Source organism: Haliotis rubra, unplaced genomic scaffold (assembly GCF_003918875.1).
Source record: "Haliotis rubra isolate DU_JTF1 unplaced genomic scaffold, ASM391887v1 Scf103, whole genome shotgun sequence".
NCBI classification, from domain to species: domain Eukaryota; kingdom Metazoa; phylum Mollusca; class Gastropoda; order Lepetellida; family Haliotidae; genus Haliotis; species Haliotis rubra.
This window is the reverse complement of record NW_025764926.1, coordinates 2073844-2096507: the sequence shown is the minus strand read 5'-3', so window position 1 is coordinate 2096507 and position 22664 is coordinate 2073844. Positions and strand designations below refer to the sequence as shown.

Genomic DNA, 22664 nt, shown 5'->3' with positions numbered 1-22664 from the left:
TAATTTCGGTGATATGGATGCATTGGCATTTTATAATTATTCATTACATGTTTTATCTGAAGTTTGTGCATTCACCTCAGAGCTTCTAAATCCTTCTGACGCTGACGTTGGGACAACAAAGCGAGGACATTGGTATCTCATTGACAAAACATTGATGCTTTGACAGATTTGTCCCTGTGGTTTGGAAGTCTGTGGGTTGTCTTTTCAGAATGTTTTGTGAACAGGTCCGTCGTCATCTTCAGTCAGTGAGTTTGGTTTAGAACGCTCCGGGCCGAACATCACGGCCTACCAGCTTAAGTATTGTCCGGTCATTTGGGAATGAGTAAAACTGATCGAGAATCGAGCAGTATTGTACATGTACAATGACATCATCTGGAACTGATACACGTTTTAGACATTAACCATTGTGGTCTAAAACCTGAATGGTGCTGGAAAATTAAGGATCAGGAGGATTGTGGGATTCGAACCCATGATCGTACAATCTTGGCACGCCTAACTGATACAATGAATAGCGATGACCGAGTAGACTCAAATACTATCGACGTCTTTCTCTGGTTGACCGTATCACTAACATGGTGTGTGTGTGTGTGTGTGTGTGTGTGTGTGTGTGTGTGTGTGTGTGTGTGTGTGTGTGTGTGTGTGTGTGTGTGTGTGTGTGTGTGTGTGTGTGTGTGTGTGTGTGTGTGTGTGTGTGTGTGTGTGTGTGTGTGTGTGTGTGTGTATTTTGTGTGTGATAGGATGATTAAATTTTGTCAGTGAGCGACCGTCTTTCGGTATTTTGTCAGTGAGTTAGCGACCGTATTTCGGGATTTACCGTTATGTCAGAAGCATATGATCTTATTCCGTCATCCGAAATGTCTTGTTTCTCATAAAAGAGGTTAACACCTAAAAATGTCCGAAAGTATGTGTATCATATCCAAAATGCTGTTCAAAGATTTCATTTCACCAAAATTTGTATATTTAGAGAATGATTTACGGCTACATGTTAATTCAACTTCAAATCCAAATTCTGTTTAATAATCTATTTTTTCTGTCAGCCAGTAAACAGAAGCGATATAACCAACTTTCACAATCATATAAACTATGCTAAACACTCACCATCATCAGATGATCGTACCAGTTGTTCGGGAACAATAATGTCACGAAAATATGGAGAAAGGAGATGGTATGAAATGTTTCGGTGTAGTTGCCAAGACGAGCGTTTTTGCAATATAGAAACAGTATATGGTCGGCGTTAAGCTCCCCTTCTGATTCTTCAAATATGGTTACATCAGAGGGGCGGTGGGGTAGCCTAGTGGTTAAAGCGTTGGCTCGTCACGCCGAAAACCCGGGTTCGAATCCCCACATGGGTACAATGTATGAAGCCCATTTCTGGTGTCCCCCGCCGTGATGTTGCTGGAATATTGCTAAAAGCGGCGTAAAACCAAACTCAGTCAGTCAGTGGTTACATCAGTTTAATTTCAGTCGCCAGACTATGTTGTTAATCTACCACATAGTCAGTGATATGTTGACATTAATGATATCCCCGGGAGAAAACAAGTGTTAGGTTAAATCAGAACGTGTTTTACTGATATACATGTTGTTGGTTGGTTGGTTTGTTGTTTAACGCCGCACTTACCAATATTCCAGCTACACGGTCTGCAAATAATCTGGACCAGACAATCCAGTGATCAGCATCATGAACATCAATCTACGCATTTGGGATAAGATGACATGTGTCAACCAAGTCAGCGAGTCTGACCACCCGATCCCGTTAGTCGCCTCTTACGACAAGCTGAAGACCAATTCTAACCCGGATCTTCACGGGTTGATATACATGTTGTGCATGGATGTCATGTTGTGAACGTTTCTGTCGCCCTTTAATTCTCTGAATACATTTCACGAACAGTGTAAGTTCTCATTTTCCGCAAGAATCCTTCCGGCGCAGGCATAGAGCTAATATTACAGTCACGATTTCTCCAAATTGACGTCATTGTGTATCACACTGTACATTAATAGCAGAATGCACTCAGATGAAGGCGGAACAAGTCCGTCTAGACGCCCTGCTAACCAATACTCTTCCTGAAATATTTTAGCGTGTCACAACTGACATCGTTGTTTTGGACTTAACGTTGAGAACACGCAGACTTAGCCTAACTCTCTGAAAGGTCTGAAATAATGCCATAGACATGGTGTATATGTTACCTGATATATGTGCCATGTTTGTAAGTTCGCGGTTAAAATCAGCCGTGAAGATCCGTACTACATGTAGATTTCATCTTCAGCAATCTATGTTTGTCGTTAGGCGACTAACGGGATCGGGTGATCAGGCTTGCTGACTTAGGATAGGCGGATCACACAACACACACACACACACACACACACACCCCACCCACACCCTTTTGTCCTTAAGTTTATGACCATTCAAACTCTAATGAAATGGGTGAAAATGAAGTGTGTGCCCCCACACCTTCTCAAAAAGCTGTATCTGACCCTGCTTAGTTTGCACATGTCATTGTATCCCAGTTGCGAGAATCGATGCTCATGCTGTTGATCACTGGGTTGACTCGTTTATTTACAGACCGCCGCCAATTAGCTGGAATATTGCTGAGTGCTGAGTGTGGCGTAAAACTAAACTCACTCAGTCACTCACTTTAAATAAAAATTGACTTTAACTTTTTGTGAATTCATTTGATTATGACCACCCGATCCCGTTAGTCGCCTCTTACGACAAGCATGGGTTACTGAAGACCAGTTATTACCCGGGTCTTACACTTGTGAAAGTTACTTCTTATTTAAAGACTGTTTAATGCGACAACCAACGTTACTCAATTATATGAATAGTATTTGTTGATATAATCCATTTTGCTGATAACTATTCACAAAATATTGTTTATTTGAAAGAAGGAGTATTCACATCAATGGAAATATAATAATTCATGTAATATATGCATTAAGTACAGAAAGGTGCCTGTCTCCATTAACTGGACACATTTGTTTGGTACAATAACGTCTTCCAATCTGTTTCGTTTGAAGATGATACGTTTTATCAAAGATCAGTTCTCCCATTACTCTCCTGACCTTTCTTCAAGTAAGCCTCTCCGCGGAACCCGCTGTTACAGCAGATCAAATATACCAGTATTAGGGACACAGTTTGCCACTTTCGGGACAGGGATAGGGCTTGTTTTTTATTGAAAAATAATTTGTTCTCGAAAACAATGGCTGTGTGTTAAACAAGCAAAAAACGTCGTTTACTGGACAAGTTGGATGATCTGAATCTTATTTTTTTAGGTTTGGTTGTTGTTTTACGCCGCACTCAGCAATATTCCAGCTATATGGCGGCGGTCTGTAAATAATCGAATTTGGACCAGATAATCCAATGATCAACAGCATGAGCATCGATCTACGCAATTGGGATGTGGTAACACGTGCCAACCAAGTCAGCGAGCCTGACCACCGGATCCCGTTAGTCGCCTCTTACGACAAGCATGAGTTGGTGAAGACCAATTCTAACCCGGATCTTCACGGGTTCTCTGAATGTAAACACTGATAAACCGATGAGGTGTTTCATTCAAAGGCACCTGTGAAGATCCGGGTTAGAATTGATCTTCAGCACCCGTTGTTTGTCGAAAGAGGCGACTAACGGGATCGGGTGGTTAAGCTTGCTGACTTGGTTGATGAAAGGCCTCGTAATTCCATTTGTGGTGATCATGATGTCAGTCCAAACTCGATTATTCACAGACGCCGTCATATAGCTGGAAATTGCTTAGTGCGGCGTTAAACAATAACAACACGCGTGTGTGTGTGACGTTTGGTTGTAATGACTGCATATACAGTGCATATATTAGGAATGTATAACATCAATATTTAAGTATCGCAGAGTCTATTGTGTTATGTTACAAGAAAAGCTCATGCTTTTTTCCCTCCTCAATGTTTGGACGGGCAAATAAACATCCGAATCTTAAAACAAAATCCCCATTATTCGTGTCAGATAATTTCAGATCCGAAGGATGTTACGTTTATGAAAGACGCTTATTTCATTTTAAAACAAAAACAAAAAATCAAGCTATCTGGTAGCAGGTGTGGTAATGCAAGCGGTACTACATTCCTGCACATTGACGAAGGGAATTTCTAAACCTTGGAACAGAAGTTGTTGTTCGTCCTTCGTCACTTAAGTCTTCCATAAAATGATTCCCGGCTATATTGACCAATTTGTCGGAACACTCAAGCTTATCTCTGTAGGCGTACTTGAACCTGGTGTGTTCTGCGTGAAAAGTTCAAGATGATGATCAAAGGCCAAAAAATAGTTCATTTTCTTCTTGACAATATTCAGTGAGGAAGGTTCTTTCGAAAGTACCTCAAGTCACAGCCAATTAAAACACAGAGCAAAGAAGGAGTTAAGCTTGGCAAACCCTTAGGGCGGATCCGCGCAACCGAGGACGGCATCAAAGATAATTGAGGATGCTTAAGACCATTTACAACTAATATTTCATATATAGGGAATACAATTACCGGTCATTATTTTTATCAAATCAGAAACACTTTAATGATATCAGTGTCTATTCGTATTGAGTGTACTCCAAAGACTTCCTGAAAAACTAAAGCCTGACATTTACGTTCCTTTTGTGTTAAATGCTGTTCGGTGTTATTGCGCCTTGGCTACGAACACAATAGGGATAGCAGATGTTAATGGATCAATCATTTAGCATGCTGAGGCAGGTCTGGGATTACCACATACAGGAGACCAGTGCCACGGGGTTGCTTTAGGAGATCATGTGGGTTGCGTAGTAACAACGGGAGGTTCGTGGCCTGTCAGAATCGAGGGGAAACAAACGAAGTGTTATAGGATACTGAGATGTGGTCATCGCAACGATCGCGATGTGTTTATTAATAATAATAATAATAATAATAATAATGTGGGTATTTATATAGCGCTACATCCAGGTACTAATACCCGCTTATACATGGCTTATTAACTGCTGTCTTTTTCCAATCGTTCCTGGAAATCAGGGTTAGAACTTGACTTTTAGTCTGTCTCACAGTCTTACATTATTTTCCCTTCCACCCAGCTCTTTCTGCAATGCTAAAGCCCTAAATGAAGCAAGTCTAGATTTCCCCAGGTTCAGGGTCGCACATCTCACTGGGGCTCCTTTTCGATTTAAAAGTAATTATTTGTTTCTATCAACATTATAGATATATTCAGAGACGTTCGTCTACCCAGTCTTCAGGAACCTGTGTTTGTAAGAAGCAACGCAAGGGATTTGGTTATCAGACTTATTGAGTTAGTGAGTGAATTTAGTTTTACGCCGCACTCAGCAATATTCCAGCTATATGGCGGCGGTCTGTAAATAATAGAGTTTGGACCAGGCAATCCAGTGACCAACAGCATGAGCATCGATCTGCGCAATTGGGAACCGATGACATGTGTCAACCAAATCGCCTCTTACGACAAGCATAGTCGCCTTTTGTGGCAAGCATGGGTTGCTGAAGACCTATTCTACCCCGGATCGTCACGGTGTCTCGGCTTGTTGAATTGGCTGAAGCATGTCATCGTATCCCATATGCGCGGATCGATGCTCGTTTGTTACTGGTTTGTCTGGGCGGTGGGGTAGCCTAGTGGTTAAAGCGTTCGCTAGTCACGCCGAAGACCCGGATCCGATTCCGGGTACAATGTGCGAAGCCCATTTGATATTGCTGGAATATTGCTAAAAGCGGCGTAAAACTAAACTCACTCACTCACTCACTGGTTTGTCTGGTCCTGATCGTTATATACCCGGAAGATTGCTGAATGAGGCATTAGACATCAACAAGCAATGATCAGACAATCAATCAAACATTTCAACATTTGTGCGCGTTTCACGTAGCTGTGGGGCGGCTACGTATTGTACAGAAAAACGCCAGTGCTTTAGGTTTGTCAAATATAATTCTATGGAATGAAGAACAGTGAGGATAACCATGAAACCGAATGTTCTGGAAATCTACTAGGAACAAGTTCTGTATCGAGATACAATCATTTCGATAATGAACACACCACGATTACCCGTGAGGATGAGGGTTAGAACTGATCTTCAGTAACCCATGATTGTCGTTATAGGCGACTAATGGGATCGGTGGTCAGACTCGCTGACTTGGTTGACACATGTCATCGTATCCCAGTTGCGTAGATCGATGCTCATGATGTTGATCACCGGATTGTCTGGTCGAGACTGGATTATTTACAGACCGCCACCATGTCTATGGCATTATTACAGACCTTTCAGAGAGTTAGGCTAAATCTGCGTGTTCTCAACGTAAAGTCCAAAACAACGATGTCAGTTGTGACACGCTAAAATATTTCAGGAAGAGTATTGGTTAGCAGGGCGTCTAGACGGACTTGTTCCGCCTTCATCTGAGTGCATTCTGCTATTAATGTACAGTGTGATACACAATGACGTCAATTTGGAGAAATCGTGACTGTAATATTAGCTCTATGCCTGCACCGGAAGGATTCTTGCGGAAAATGAGAACTTACACTGTTCGTGAAATGTATTCAGAGAATTAAAGGGCGACAGAAACGTTCACAACATGACTTCCATGTACAACATGTATATCAACCCGTGAAGATCCGGGTTAGAATTGGTCTTCAGCTTGGGGTAAGAGGCGACTAACGGGATCGGGTGGTCAGACTCGCTGACTTGGTTGACACATGTCATCGGTTCCCAGTTGCGTAGATCGATGCTCATGATGTTGATCACTGGATTGTCTGGTCGAGACTGGATTATTTACAGACCGCCGCCATATAGCTGGAATTTTGCTAAGTGCGGCGTTAAACAACTGACAAAACATACCCTGATATTGGTATCTTTAAATTTACTAAACTTCGACCACGTTCTTTTCAGAGATCCTGGGTACAATGTGTGAAGCCCATTTCTGGTGTTCCCCTCCGTGATATTGCTGGAATATTGCTAAAAAGCGGCGTAAAACCATACTTACTCACTCACTCACTCACTCACTTTCAGAGATCCATTCAGATAATTCATCACAATTTTTCTTTTCACCCTGGAGCAGTCCAGATAAATTGTTCTATAGTGTTAAGTATCTTAACTTAAACGGCTTGGCTATATGGATTTATGGCTGTCATTGGGTGACAAATCGTACTTTTCTTGCGTGCCTTTGTATACACAAAACAGTATGTTGCGCGTAGACTTAGATGCAATCCTTATTCAGGTGCTGAAGAGAACAAATAGCTGTGGGTCTGATTTTCACATCCACACCATACAGGATCCTTGGTCTACCAATGCAATACCCGTGCTCACAGACTTCATAAGCCTCTGTCTTGCATCACTTTGCTCCTGACTCCAAGACGCTTGCACGCCGTTGAAGACCTTACAAAGAGGCTTTAAATAAGGTTTGTGCTCGCTCAGCAAGTCCTCGTAAAATAACGCTACAATCAAACCAGGCGCCATTCCACATTGCCATCAAAGAGAAGGTCTATCGTGCACATGACCCCCATACGTTCACTTGCGAAAGCTGGAGCTCATAATATTGTTTTATGGCGCACGGAGCGGGCGAATATAACGATAACCCACTCTTGCATGGTAATAACATTGATGGTTATAACAATTCAGGACCATTGCAAATTGTATAACATTACCTATAACCACATGGAAATATGTGGTGAAAAATAGATGCAGACAAATATGTTAGTCAGATTTTCTTTCTTGGTGCAGCCGACAGTAGGCGCGCGCACACGCACCGATTTTGGGGAGAGGTAAAAAAATTACAATGAGACAATATAGATTGATAACTGACTTTAAAGTAAGTTGTATACTTACCAAGATATTTTTATATTCAGTATATATATTATAAATATAAAGTAAAGTATATTTTTGACAATATCATATATTCAAGGGCATCTAATGGATATGACTTCTGTAGATACTCAGTAACATGGCATTGGTCTGTAATATGTTGCTTACAAATGTCATATTTTGATGACTGTATTCAGTCTTAGCATATCGACCAGATTTTATGGTCAAAGCATAGTTATTACAGTAAACCCTTTCCCAAGAATACGCCAGGCAAATGGATATTAGACAGATATAATATCATGTTGAACTGATTCACCATACATGTACAAAGATCCAGTCTGAAAAATACTCTACCTCTTGTGATTACTTCCGATCTTCTCTTCAACCAAAATCCCATTCCCCCCATAGTTACGGCCTTGTAATGTCAACCAAAGGATAATTAAGAGTCAACGGAATTGTTATATGAGTCACCTTATTATATCCTTCAAGGCTCCATTGATTCCGAGCATTCGCGATCATTAACGCAATTGATTTACAACATGCGTAGCCCCATTACGTAAGCGCGTGATATCCCAATAGAGCTTATATCATTGGCTGACTATATGACTGTGTGTCTCTCTTTTTGTTGTCTAGCCTATGCCTGTCTTAAAACTAACTACGGGTGAGAATTGGTCTTCAGCAACCCATGCTTGTAAAAGGCGATTAACGGGTGGTCAGATACGCTGACTTGGTGGATACATCGTATCCAAGCTGCGTAGATAGACGCTCATGATGTTGGTCACTCGATTATTTACAGACAGTCGCCATATAGCTGTAATATTGCTGAGTGCGGCTTTAAACAACAAATCAACTTACAAACGAACACTTTTTACGACGACCCTAGGTTACTGGAGACCAGGGGCTGTGGGGTGGCCTTGTGGTTAAAGCGTTTGCTCGTCACACCGAAGGCCCGGGTTCGATGCCCCACATGGGTACAATGTGTGAAGCCAATTTCTGGTGTCACCCGCCGTGATGTTGCAGGAATATTGCTAAAAGCGGCGTAAAACTACATTCACTCACTCACTCACTCACTCACTCACCAATTCTAACCCGGATCTTCACGGGTACTATAATAGTAATACTATGCAACAATGTGTAGTATATAAATTTAGTTGTATATTTAAGAGGCCGCGTTGCGGAAAACCTTTAGGAAGTTTTATTTTCAATGTAGGAAAACATGGGCGTCGATGTATGGTCAACACAGGAGATAAAATCAATGCATTCACATTTTATGAAAAATCATCACCATCCTGGCGTGACAACCATAGGTTACTGTAGACCAATTCTAACCCGGATCTTGAAGTGTACCACTTCTGTAAAAACCGGCATGGATACTGTGCTGGAAAACTCAGCAACATGATCGAAATGAACCTGGAAATATTCAGTTAAAATGTGGAATTCGAACAACGATCATAGGTATCGAGCATATCAGTGGGCGTCGTTCATACAACGAATTCCGCTAAGCCTACTCTGTTACCTTTTACCGTTAGGAAATAGATAGTGTTAACTGAAGACCAATAACATCATCTGAGGCCCCCTACACTCGTTTCCTGGACAGCCATCATCTATTATCCCCTACACCCACGTAGTCATCCACGACGTCATCCTTTAGAACAACATCATTGTTTTCACGATAAAGCATCTGTGGCTTCATCTGCTGTTCAGTGTCATTATGTCAGTTGCCTTGTCTGTATCCCAATGCCATTAATTATTCATTATCTGCATGTATTTACCCAGTTACAGAAGTACGTCTCGAATCGTCAGATAGGTGTGGTTGATGCGAGAGCCTAGCCATCAGTTATATCCATTGCAGGTAGAAAACAATGACAAACGGCATAAGTCTTGGATTGTACAGTGACGGGTGGATATTGGTTGAGGTAGCAATACTCTTTGTAGAAAGGTCATACTCTACATCAACTTTCAATGAAGAGCATAAATTTACAGTACGAAATATCCTGGATAGTTGAAACAGAAAATAATGACAAAAGGCATAAGTCTTGGATTGTTCAGTGATGGAGTGAATATTGGTCTAGGCAGTAATTGTTTTGGTAGAAAGGTCACACACTGCATCAACATTCAATAAAAAACATAAATTTATAATTTGAAATACCCTGGATAGTTGAAACAGAAAATAATGACAAACATCATAAGTCTTGGATTGTACAGTGACCTGGATATTGATCCAGGCAGCAATATTCTTTGTAGAAAGGTTACACTCTGCATCAACATTCAATGAAGAGCATAAATTTACAATGCAAAATATCATGGATAGATGAAACAGCTGTACCGAAGTACTACTAATTTATAATTTAGTATGTCTTTTAGCATATCTATACAGGTATGTAGGCTTATCTTATGTAACCAAACACCCCATTCTTTGTATTCTGAATCGACCTGGATTATATGAAGAGAGGGAATTGTTACGATTTAAATATGCATCTCTTGTTGCTAAGGAGCAGCAGTGATATCTGACTGTGAACATCTGTTGCATATTTAGGCATCACTGTTTCTACGCTATGCGGCACATGGTGCCACTCCGAGTATATACGGTCTAACGAGAGTCAGGTGCCACTATCTGTTGTGTATGTATGTGTGTGTGTGTGTGTGTGCGCGCGTGTGTGCGTGGGTGCGTGCGTGCGTGCGTGCGTGCGTGTGTGTTGTGTATTTGCAGGCAATTGCAATGGCATAAGTCTGTCTCAGTCGCTGAACCATATTATTTTCCCTACAGCCTAGCCCTCCCTGCAATGCTAAAGCCTTGGGCTCCTTTTAAACTTATTACAGGTTTGTTTGTTGCCATCAAAATTATATCTATTCAGAGACTAAGCATTAGTCTACAATGGCATCTGTGGACAAAACAGGATTGTTAATTGTTGCTGTTGTAAATCGCAAGAGAACATGAATAAATGAGATTAGTTTTACGCCGCTTTTAGCAATATCGCAGCAATTAATATCTCGGCGGGGGACACCAGAAATGGGCTTCACACACTGTACCCATGTTGGGAATCGAACCCGGATCTTCGGCGTGAAGAGCGAATGTTTTAACGACTATGTTACCCTATCGCCCCCAATGATATGTTATGTTTTTCAATAAGCTAAAGCAAAAGCGATAGCCTGGTACCGCAACAGTCTGGGGACGACTTTGACAATGTTGATCAAACGCAAATTATGAAAACTGAAGTGGATATAAAAAATGTTTACATAATTATACAATATTCTCCAATTTTTCAAGCACTCAAAATCGATATTAGCCGATTCACTCACCCACTCACTCGAGATAATGAAGTCTTAAACTGTCAAGAATGTATCACATACAGTTTACGCTGACAAATGACTCCGAATACATCACAGTCACATAACCAGCGCGAGATATGACCCCTTCCTCAACGGGATCGGGTGGTCTGGTTCGCTGACTTGGTTGACACGTCATCGTATCCCAGTTTCGTTGATTCGTAGACGCTCATGCTTTGGATCACCGGACCCTCTGGTTCAGACTCGATCATTTACAGACCGCCGCCATATAGCTGGAATATTGCTGAGTGTGGCGTAAAACTAAACTCACTCACTCACTGACTGGAATATTGCTGACTTCGGCGTAAAACTAAATTCACTCACTCACTCAGCCTCGTTCACACTTCCGACTCTAATGGTGGACATGTTAATCCTAGAAGATGTGTCACTATTTCAATAAAACCATTCTGCCATGACGGGAGACCACATAAGACAGTTGTTTCAGACATTTTACTTCCTAATACCTCCACGTCCAATTCATCTTCAGTTATGTATTCCACACGACTTCTCATCATCAAGTACTCGAATAAAAAACTGTTAACTGAAACTTATTTTCATTCATTGCACGAAAAAGCTTTGCTCATAAAGACAGAATAGGAGTGATGCATATGACATCCAGTTACACCCTTCTTGTTGGTAAATGTACTTTGAAGCAATCGATAGTTCTTTGGTAATGGAAAGCCAGAATGCAATTAGTTGATACGCCGGGAAGGCAGTCAAGGTCTGCAAAGACGGTCAAGGCTTCCGTGTAACCGGCGTCATTTCCATGATTACTTGCGAAAGAGAATCCTCCGCGTGAACATGTGCCCATTGCACAAAAAGCAAGAATGAAATTAAATAACGCGTGAATAATTGATACGCACATTAAGATGTCGGGCGAATGTTTTCTCGATTGCGGCGTATCCTCAGTTTCGCGACCGGAGTGGAAAACACAAAGTGAGTGAGTGAGTGAATGGTGAAATATATGAATACGAGACTGATGCTGTGAACACGCCGAACATCATGAGGCAATTTAGGGATTCGAAAATATGATCATCGGATCCTGGCACGCCTAAGGGAGGCAACTCTGAACAGAAAATTTAGATGACTTGGCCACAAGTGACCCCTGAATTTAAACAGAGGACATTGGTCAGATGACAGGTATCTCCGGCCATTCATGACAAACAGGCGTCTTTCCTGTCAACATTAAATGATACAGGTATTCCAGATCTTGAATCAGTTGTGGCTTTTAACTCTACCGAACAATAACAGCTGGATATTTCCAAATGTAAAGTTAGACTGAAATGAATATAACCAATCGGACGATTAGGATAAGATGTGGATATGCAAATGAATTGTCACTCCCTTGACTGTTTTGTTTGGTTGGTTTGTTGTTTAACGCCGCACTTACCAATATTCCAGCTATATGGCGGCGGTCTGTAAATAATCGAGTCTGGACCAGACAATCCAATGCTCACCATCATGAGCATCGATCTGCGCAATTGGGAACCGATGACATGTGTGAACCAAGTCAGCGAGCCTGACCACCCGATCCCGGTAGTCTCCTCTTACGACCAGCATGGGTTACTGAAGGCCAATGCTAATTCGGATCTTCACTGGTCAAACCGGTTTGGCATTGACACTGGAACATCGACACACGATCCCAACTTAGATTGGTACATTGATTTCTCCCAAAACCCCACCTTTATCCTCATTGAGTTTTAAACTGACTTATTGATTAATCTAAAACAAGCGTCTTCTAAACCAGATCTCCTGGATTCTCAAATAAATTATTGACAATTTAATCATACACAATTAATTTATACCACGGACGCTTTCACACCTTGAACCTTGCACGAGTAGACACATACAGACGCACTGGCTGTGTCACCATTATAAACTAGTTATCTGTTCCAAAGGACGATTCCCTAATCACATGAGTTGAGAAAGCAACCTTTCGTTTCTCCTGAGTTGTTTTTTATAAGCCAAACCTAATCCCGAGGTCATATCTACTTGCAAATCTGTTTAATATGCCCATGTCAACCAAGTGCGCCATTAGATTAACGAGCATGTTAAGTCGGCGAAACTTCTGACCTTTTTGAATAATACATATTTCCGAAAAGAAATTCACATAGATTTTGTGTGATAGAAATGTACCGATGGCAGTTAATGCGCGCTTAGCATTGCGTGCGTAATGTCATCGCTGGGTGACCCATGCTTGCCACAAAAGGCGACTATGCTTGTCGTAAGAGGCGACTAACGGGATTGTCTGGTCCAGACTCGATTATTTACAGACCGCCGCCATATAGCTGGAATATTGCTGAGTGCGGCGTAAAACTAAACTCACTCACCAACTCATCGCAGGGTACTTCTGACAGTTCGTAAAATTAGAACGACCAAGGAGTGAGTGAATGTGGTTTTACGCCGCTTGTAGTAACATTCCAGCACGGCGGGGGACACAAACAATGTTCTTCACAAATTGTACGCATGTCGGGATGCGAGCCCGCATCTTCGGTGTGACAAGTGAACGCTTTATCCACTACGCTACCTCCCCGCACCTTTATGTAGATGAACGGGCTTCCCTGCTTTGAAATTCTCCCCAATCCAACTGAACAACACCAACAGTCTCGGAGCTGGTCACACCATCATGTCACACCACCATGTCACACCACCATGTCACACCACCATGTCACACCATCATGTCACACCGTCATGTCACACCACCATGTCACACCACCATGTCACACAACCAGGGTCACACCATCATGTCACACCATCATGTCACACCACCATGTCACACCACCATGTCACACCATCATGTCACACCGTCATGTCACACCACCATGTCACACAACCAGGGTCACACCATCATGTCACACCATCATGTCACACCACCATGTCACACCATCATGTCACACCACCATGTAGTCATATAGACCCTAAATAGAATTAGACCCAATTCAGTCCATGCAAGTCTAGAATATGAGATTCCCGCAAGATTCCCGCAAAATCTCTGGGCTCCTTTTTATTATATTTTATTAGCATAATTTAGAAACCGTTTTTCCTGTAAAATATTTCATTTCAGAGACTAGATGTTAGATAACCTTCGCGTAATCCCTCCGAAAACCGAGCAGTATTTCCTGTCTAATCCGTCCACCAAAGGGCCATTGTCTAAAACGTTTTTAAAGAACATAAACAAAATCACCATTCATCTCCGACACGAATCTGAAAAGAAATCCTGTTGAAACGATCCATTGATACATTCTACATTTACTGGGTCAAAACAACGCAGCCTTTGCCATATCTCCGAAAAGAACCGCTGATCTGTTTCATTTCTCAGTGCTCATCGCTGCAGACTGAGGTCAACGTGACCTGTAGTCGTCAGTAAAATATATCATGCACGAGAACGAAGATCTGTGCCTAGATTGTTCCAAGCGCTAACCGCGCACCCTCGCTGTTCACAGACTACGTAAACACTGGCGCCCCGGGGGTTCCAAATGGTAACAGTAATTGGTTAAAACAGTAAACTACGGTTATAAGGAACAAGGGACTAATTTCAGTTCGTCATAACCGTAGTTCGTCATATGCATTTCCACTGAAATATATAGCAAGTGGCCGTGACAATAAAATCTAGTTCGTTATATCCGTCAGTTCGTTATAAGCGTGTTCGTATAAACGTTGTTTACTATGTAATAAATATTCGTTATATCAGTCAGTTCGTTACAAGCGTGCTCGTATAAACGTGGTTTACTATGTAATGAATATTCGTTATATCAGTCAGTTCGTTATAAGCGTGTTCGTATAAACGTGGTTTACTATGTAATGAATATTCGTTATATCCGTCAGTTCGTTATTCGTTATATCCGTCAGTTCGTTATAAGCGTGTTCGTATAAACGTGGTTTACTATGTAATGAATATTCGTTATATCCGTCAGTTCGTTATAAGCGTGTTCGTATAAACGTGGTTTACTATGTAATGAATATTCGTTATATCCGTCAGTTCGTTATATATAAACGTGGTTTACTATGTAATGAATATTCGTTATATCCGTCAGTTCGTTATAAGCGTGGTTTACTATGTAATGAATATTCGTTATATCCGTCAGTTCGTTACAAGCGTGCTCGTATAAACGTGGGTTACTATGAAATGAATATTCGTTATATCCGTCAGTTCGTTATAAGCGTGTTCGTATAAGCGTGGTTTACTATGTAATGAATATTCGTTATATCCGTCAGTTCGTTATAAGCGTGCTCGTATAAACGTGGTTTACTATAATGAATATGTGTTACAAGCGTTTATAAACTGGGTTACTATGAAATGAATATTCGTGTTCGTTAATGAATATTCGTTATATCCGTCAGTTCGTTGTAAGCGTGTTCGTGTTTACTATATAAATATTCGTTATATCCGTCAGTTTACTAAGCGTGTTCGTATAAACGTGGTTTACTGTGTAATGAATATTCAATGATGTCGTTCAATCTGTATTCTCCATCCTCGATAATATCCAGGGTATACAATCCGATAATAGTGTCCCAGATAGCATTCAGACGTTGGCCCAACGTTGCCAATGTGGTAGTGGAGATTATCGAGGGTGGTATTCTCAAACACATACGCCAATACGTTTACTAACTGATGACACAGCAATTACATGTGAGTATATACCAAAAAGTATTTAACTCCGTTTGGGTATGTTGACATTAAATATACAACAGAGAGGACACAGAGAATATAATTATGTTCCTAAAAGCAATCCAAACTGCAGGATTCGAGGTGAGGTGCTGAGGTGAAATGAGGTTTAACGACGTACTTGAGAATATTTCGCTCATATGACGACGTGCATGCGTGTATATATATGTGTGGCTGTTTGTACTTGCCCAGACTTAAGCTGATTTTATAACGCTAGCTCACTGAGATACCATGCCGCAGTAAAGCATGAATACCCCACTCAGACACATTTTATTGACTCCGAGCTGACCAGTCCTTGTTGTACCCATTAATACCGAGCGCCAGGCAGGGACCAACAATTTTAACGTCTTTTGGTATGACGCGGCTGGGGATCGAACCCGCGACCTTCCGCTCTCCTGGCGGAGGCTCTAACCACTACAGGAATCGCTGCGAAAGTGGAAGTATATAGATCGACTTACACTGCGTGGGATTTTCCGGTATAATTGTTTCAGGTCCTGTAGTCGAGACTTAGTAGTGATACATCCCTTCGTCCTTAGACTTATACTGTTGACTCGAACTGGAGGTATATGAGCGTGATGATAAAACCTAATTAAGAACGGATCAGCAATAATAATACGATGATACATGTCCCCATGCTTTACATATTTATCGATCACGTTTTATGTTCTTCCGATTAGCTTAGTTGTTAATGTGTTCGCTCGCCAGGTCCGCGTTCGATCTGTTATTGCTAAGAACGGCTAAAAATCGTGCTCATTCTTTTTCACGAACTGTTGTGCTACTATAACACTGAAAAGAACCAGAAATTGAACGTGTATTTGTGTTAAAAATAAAAAGTTGAAAAATATATATCATATAAGATGCCGCAATTCGATTTGAAAATAACATCAACTGCCCAAACAAGGTTATGGTCCCTGAACGTGATGCTTGATAAATCAGCACTACACCCACGTGTATTTTACCTCACAATCTACTTCTCCTTAGCCTTGATTTTCGAAGCTCTTTTAGCGCTAAGGAAGTCGTAAGTTAATGTTAATGTATGGCACTTACGACTATCTTAGTGCTAACAGAGATTCGAAAATCTGAGCCCTGGGCTCTAATGTATGGCACTTACGACTATCTTAGTGCTAACAGAGCTTCGAAAATCTAAGCCCTGGGCTCAAATGTGTCACTTACGACTATCTTAGTGCTAACAGAGCTTCGAAAATCTAAGCCCTGGGCTCTGATTACCACCCACATAAGACTGACAGGACCAGAAATACACTTTCCAAAGCACAATTTATTTTGATTCCCCTTCGTTACTGCTAAAAACGTTGTCTGACCATTTTTTTAAAATCTCTTTCAGCATTTGTGTGGAAACGTTTAAGCTTCAGGCTCAATATATATAATTTTTGTTCAATATAATGAAACTGCATTATCATAAACCAGCAACAATAACGTACTCAATGTCCATGTTACCTAGATCATTGACATTCCTCGGCAGATTGATTCCATGATTCCACTCCGACTTACTTCTACGCTAACTCAATCTGTATTATGTACGTCAATCTAACAGTAAATGATGCACCCAATGAATACATTGTTTCAGATTTTGAAACGTTAACTGCCGGGCAACAAAAATAATGTTTGATGATGGTTAACTGAAACAATAAAAAAATAATCCTTCGATTATGTTATAGATGACACAGGCATCAGGGTTCAAACTTGTACTTGAGACCTTAAGTGTTCACGTCTGCGGCGACCATTTTCAGTCGTACGTCTCTGGACAAATTCACCATGAAGTTCCGGGTCCAAAGCAACCCATGCTTGTCGTATGAGGCGACTAACGGGATCGAGTGGTCAGGTTCGCTGACTTGGTTGACACATGTCCTAAATGCGTAGATCGATGATCATACTGTTGATAAATACTTTATCTGGTCCAGACTCGATTATTTACAGACCGCCACCATATAGCTGGACTATTGCTGATTGCGGCGTTAAACAACAAACAAACAAAAGAAAACAATTTAGTTTTCAAGTCATACTTTCTTTTGCCTGGCCGCTTTCTATATAACTACAAAATCTACACCAATACTGAGAATGAACAACAGACTCTTGTGAAACATATTATTAAGTGATGTTGGTTCCCCAAATAAGTCAAAAGTGTATGCTTTCCTTACCCCGACAGTTCATTAATTACAAAATCTAGTCATCTACTGATATAGGTATGGTGAAAAGACAACCCAGAAAACCGCAATCCCAGCTTGCCTCACCGCTACTACACAACACTGCCATATATTTCCAGCACAAATAATGATGAGGATATCAATATAACGTGGCTGTAGAGTGTCGGGGAGTACCGAAGCTAACGACGAGCCATCTCCTTGTGCCACATGGGAAATACTTCAACAAGCAAACTTAACACTGGAGTTACGCAAGGCTCCGTGCTGCCTCCATCAACCTTACCACGTTAAGAGGCAGCGGAGATTTCTTCGTGCTCGGTATATCCTGTTTTCTCGTACACTGGGCATGTTACTTCACAGTTACCTAAAATAACCCTCTCGTCACTTGTCTGAGACGTCCTCACTTTCGAGGCTTTCAATCGACTTCTCCATTCTGAGAATGTATGTACGTGCGTAAGAAGATATGATCGGCGTTACGCTTAATTCTATTTTTTCTACAGCGTTGGCGAAACGTTTAGGGAAATGTTCTGGTTTCAGTACATGTTTGTTAAGGATGAAAAGATTTAGAGCTTGCGTGAGGGAAACGAAAGCATCTGCTGTTGCCAGCAGTAAGAATTGAGGAATGTCTAATGGCTGTAGAAGTACCCAAATAATCAGGTACTAACTTTATCATGCTCCAAAGGACAAATAATTCTCACAGTCTTCATCAAGGACTATAGGGCGCCTAATAGTTTGTTAAAGTCGTCGATCGAGTTATAATTCTCCATATGGGAATACTTATGGAGAAACTTTGCATGCCTTCATGCTATTTATGAACTATCACAGAAGTGTAAGAACTCACGTCAGCCTCATGTGCTTTAACACTAATGTTATTGGTATATTCTAACTTTAATACGTTTTGAGTTGCGCATATGGCATACATTGGGACAGGTATGACCCGATCGTTTCAGACGCTGATGTACAGAGTTGCCTCCCTTTGGTGCACCAGTAACATCAGATCCATTGACAATAACGAATATAAGCCTGAGCTATAGCACGAAGGTGTTAACGTTCAACTATATACAATCAACAAAACTATTCATGAAAGTTCAATTTTAAGATTTCGACTTTAGTATAAGCATGCGTTTCATGGGGATCGTGAAAGGGTGTGCGTATCTTGTCCCACCGGTGACATCAGCCACAAACACATGCAAATCCAAGTAAATTGTTTAGTAGAACAAATACGAGCGTCGGGCCTAATTCTGGTCACATACGCATCAGAACTGGAAATGTCCTCATCGTTCTTTATAGCCCTTCCGCACTGATATTGCTGGAATATTGTTAAAAGCGGCGTAAAACTAAACTCACTCACTCACTCACTCACTTTATAGCTTTATGTTGCAGCCCTGAGGATACACCTTTTGAACCATAAGTCAAAAACATTGTGCACGTGTTGCCAAACAAAGAAATCGCTTTTCAAAACATTTATAGTATTGTTTTAATAAATAGTTTTGTTTTATTTTAGATATAGTCTCAAAACACGAGTGGTGGTGGTGGTAGTAGTAGTAGTAGTAGTAGTAGTGGTAGTAGAAGTAGTAATTGTTGATGGCATATAATGATCCATTTCGTTTTTATTTCCAGATGGGTGACATCGAAAGAGTCAAACCTGACTGTTTTCTGGTTGTGTTCTCTCTAACCGACATCACAACTTTTGAAATGGCCAAAACATTGGTTCGTCACATTCGAACCGACCTCGGCAACAACAGCGCCATCATCATGGTGGCCAACAAGACCGACCTTGTGCGGCGGAGGCACATATCTGAAAGAGGTATGATAAAGTTAAGGAACAAGTTAAGCTTTTTCAGGGGATAAAGTGTTCAGTCTACCTTTCTTGTTATCTAAAGGGTTTCAGTATTAAAAGATTTCCAAAGGTCATGCAAGGATTATCAGCATCAAACCCGTTCTCGCGGGTTTCGGGGGTGGGGGTGGGTGGTGGTGGTGGTGGTGGTAGCCTAGTAGTTAAAGCGCTTGCTCGTCACGTAGAAGACCCGGGTTCGAATACCCACATGGTACAATGCGTGAAGTCACCCGCCGTGACAGCTGAAATATTGCAAAAACGGTGTAAAACCTTACTCACTCGCTCACTCGTGGGTTTCATCAACGTCGTGAACGTCTTAAGACGTCTACATCCAACGGACACGCCGTAGTGTAAATGAAATAATGTTAAATCGGCTGCAAACCCAACACGCTCAAAACAGATCTTGTTATCTACAGAATAAGTTATTATCAGCCGTTAAAATCTGAGGGAATAATGTTCCCATATATAATTCAAACCCTCCAAAATATATGATCAAAAAATCATAACGTAATACTGTAAAATATTTACACACAAACTCAAACAACCCAACGTCAGTTCATTTTGTGAAGGTCACGTGTAGCGTGGGCGTTAGAACAAGATGGACGTCAATGAGATTAAATTCTAAACCGACATCCTCTAACTCGATCAGTTGCATTTTGGATGCTTTGTGCTACAACTGATGTGTTACTCAGAGTCATTTTCCCATTCTCCTGTCATTCTCCAAGTTCGGTAATTACCTGTGTGAATAATGAGCACTGTTGGGAATTTCTCACACGCAACGTAACACAGACCAACTCCCGCCACAGCCTTGTAAACATGGAGAAGTCCTGCTGTTATGATAGCATTAATCATTCTAATTTGCTAATGGGTGGATCTCTGGAGAGTCAGACATTCGTGTTCGTTGTTGATCATTTCTTGGGCCATCAAGTTAAACATATGCTGATGATATTGATGAGATTTAATGCCATTTAGTTGAGTTGCTGTGTTTTGATGTCCGTGTATATTCCCTTAATTGGTTGGAAGGACCGCCGGAAGCATTGTTTGTCATAAATATTGAATGCAAAACATGTTGGGAATATAATAGATTTTAGAACAAAAGTAAATTACAAAGGTTATCAAAACCTTACCAAAACACTGCTAACGTAAGGTTCATAACGTAACTATGATACCCATTATTTTATTTGCCTTATTATTTTATGTCATCATTAAGTAAACGTTGCCTGTTTCAGTTCAGCCAACCCCTAACATGGGTGTATATATTTTATGTTTTGTGACATATCGATTTCAGGGAATATATTAAGATAAAGTGTATTTTTATTTATGATTTTGTATAGGTTGATTAATGATATAACATTATTATTCTATGTAGTCTTGGGGCGGTGGGAAGCCTAGTGATTAAAGCTTTCGCTCACCACGCCGAAGACCCGGGTTCGATTGCCAACATGAGTGCAATTTGTGAAGCCCATTTCTGGTGTCCCCTGCCGTGCTATTGCTGGAACATTGCTAAAAGCGGCGTAAAACTAACCGCATTCATTCATGTTCTCTTGCGATTTACAACAGCAACAATTAACAATCCTGTTTTATCCACAGATGCCATTGCAATTGCCTCCAAATACGACTGCAAGTATGTGGAGATTTCTATTGCCTTGAACCACCGAGTGGATGACCTCATCGTTGGGATTCTCAGCCAGATCCGAATTCGGTTGCGACCTGACCGAGACAAGGCCCAGGACAAAAAGCTCAACAAGATGTCACGTCCCAAGAGAGTGATGACAAACCTTTTCAGCAAACTGTTCAAAATCGGCCACGCATCCGAAACGCAAAGATGCGAGGATCTCTTTTCTTGAACAATACAACTCATGTGGTGATGGTGATATTCAACAAATTTCGTTTCAGAATATCTGTTCAGTAGAGTCAACCCTTGGAGTATTTGTTCCGTGGCTGGATCTTCTTGGTGAAGATGTTCCACATCAAACGACAGTGACGTTGACGTTTCTGTCCACGTGGTTTTGTAAATTACAAATAGGATATCGTCGTTGTCAGTTTTCAGATAAATATTCAATGCGCTTTGGCCAAAAAATACCTTCTTTACCTTTTTTAAACACATTTTTGAGCTTCAATGCTTATGCAGCTGCAGTTGGATTTACGGTGGCAGTTTGAATGAACACTTGCTCAGATATTTTTGCAGTTTTCATACAGTGTGGATGTATTCCTGTGAGGCTGGTATGATAGTTTCAGTGCAGAGGATAACGTCCCTTGTGTCTTTCCCCATCTCCACAAAACACCATCAATACTGAACGAGACATTGACATCCTAGACACTCCAACAACTAACTGGTGTAAATAGAAGCTACTTCTCTCCTTTTACGGTTTTGATAAAATGTTTCTTTGTATGTTTGCCTAAGTTGTCTTTTTTCCTGGTTTTCTATGATTTTCTTCATTTTTCGTTTTATCGTATTCATAAAAAATATGTATATATAACCCCTCTCTTTTTCTCCCTTGAAGATATTCCATTGTTATTGTTTAGATTGATGGACCCCTTTGGCTTCTGGGGATGAAGAGACAGATATGTAATCAAATTTTAAAATTAAAATTCTGATCTTTAGTTTTACGTTCTTTAAACAAGAAGGGGTGAAAACTCTTTCCATTTTCATTTTCCATCGGAGTGTGCTGTTGGATCGAGACGGAATATTCAGGTTTGATTTTCAACATTCATTTTGCTGGTCAACACTATCAAGTTGTTATTGCGATGAAATATTTATTTGTATATTTATCACCATCACGTTCGTCTTTGGTTGCAATTATTGTATTCAGATACATATAATATCCTTTGCGATGCCACGTGTTACCTTCTATTCCATGTTTTGATTGCTTCAATATTTTTACAACCAACTGAATTATTGATGT

At 40.9% G+C, this 22664-nt stretch overlaps 1 protein-coding gene across 1 annotated transcript in view; it reads left to right on the top strand.

The window, feature by feature from the left end:
• The window catches only part of LOC124272504 (GTP-binding protein GEM-like), a 42802-nt gene extending 20440 nt beyond the window's left edge, over positions 1-22362 (top strand). The window contains exons 3-4 of the mRNA XM_046707712.1: positions 19542-19728; positions 21349-22362. Of these exons, the coding sequence (XP_046563668.1) occupies positions 19542-19728; positions 21349-21605 (444 nt within the window). The 3' untranslated portion in view covers positions 21606-22362. The remainder of the gene's footprint in view (positions 1-19541; positions 19729-21348) is intronic.
• Positions 22363-22664: the final 302 nt, after the last annotated feature.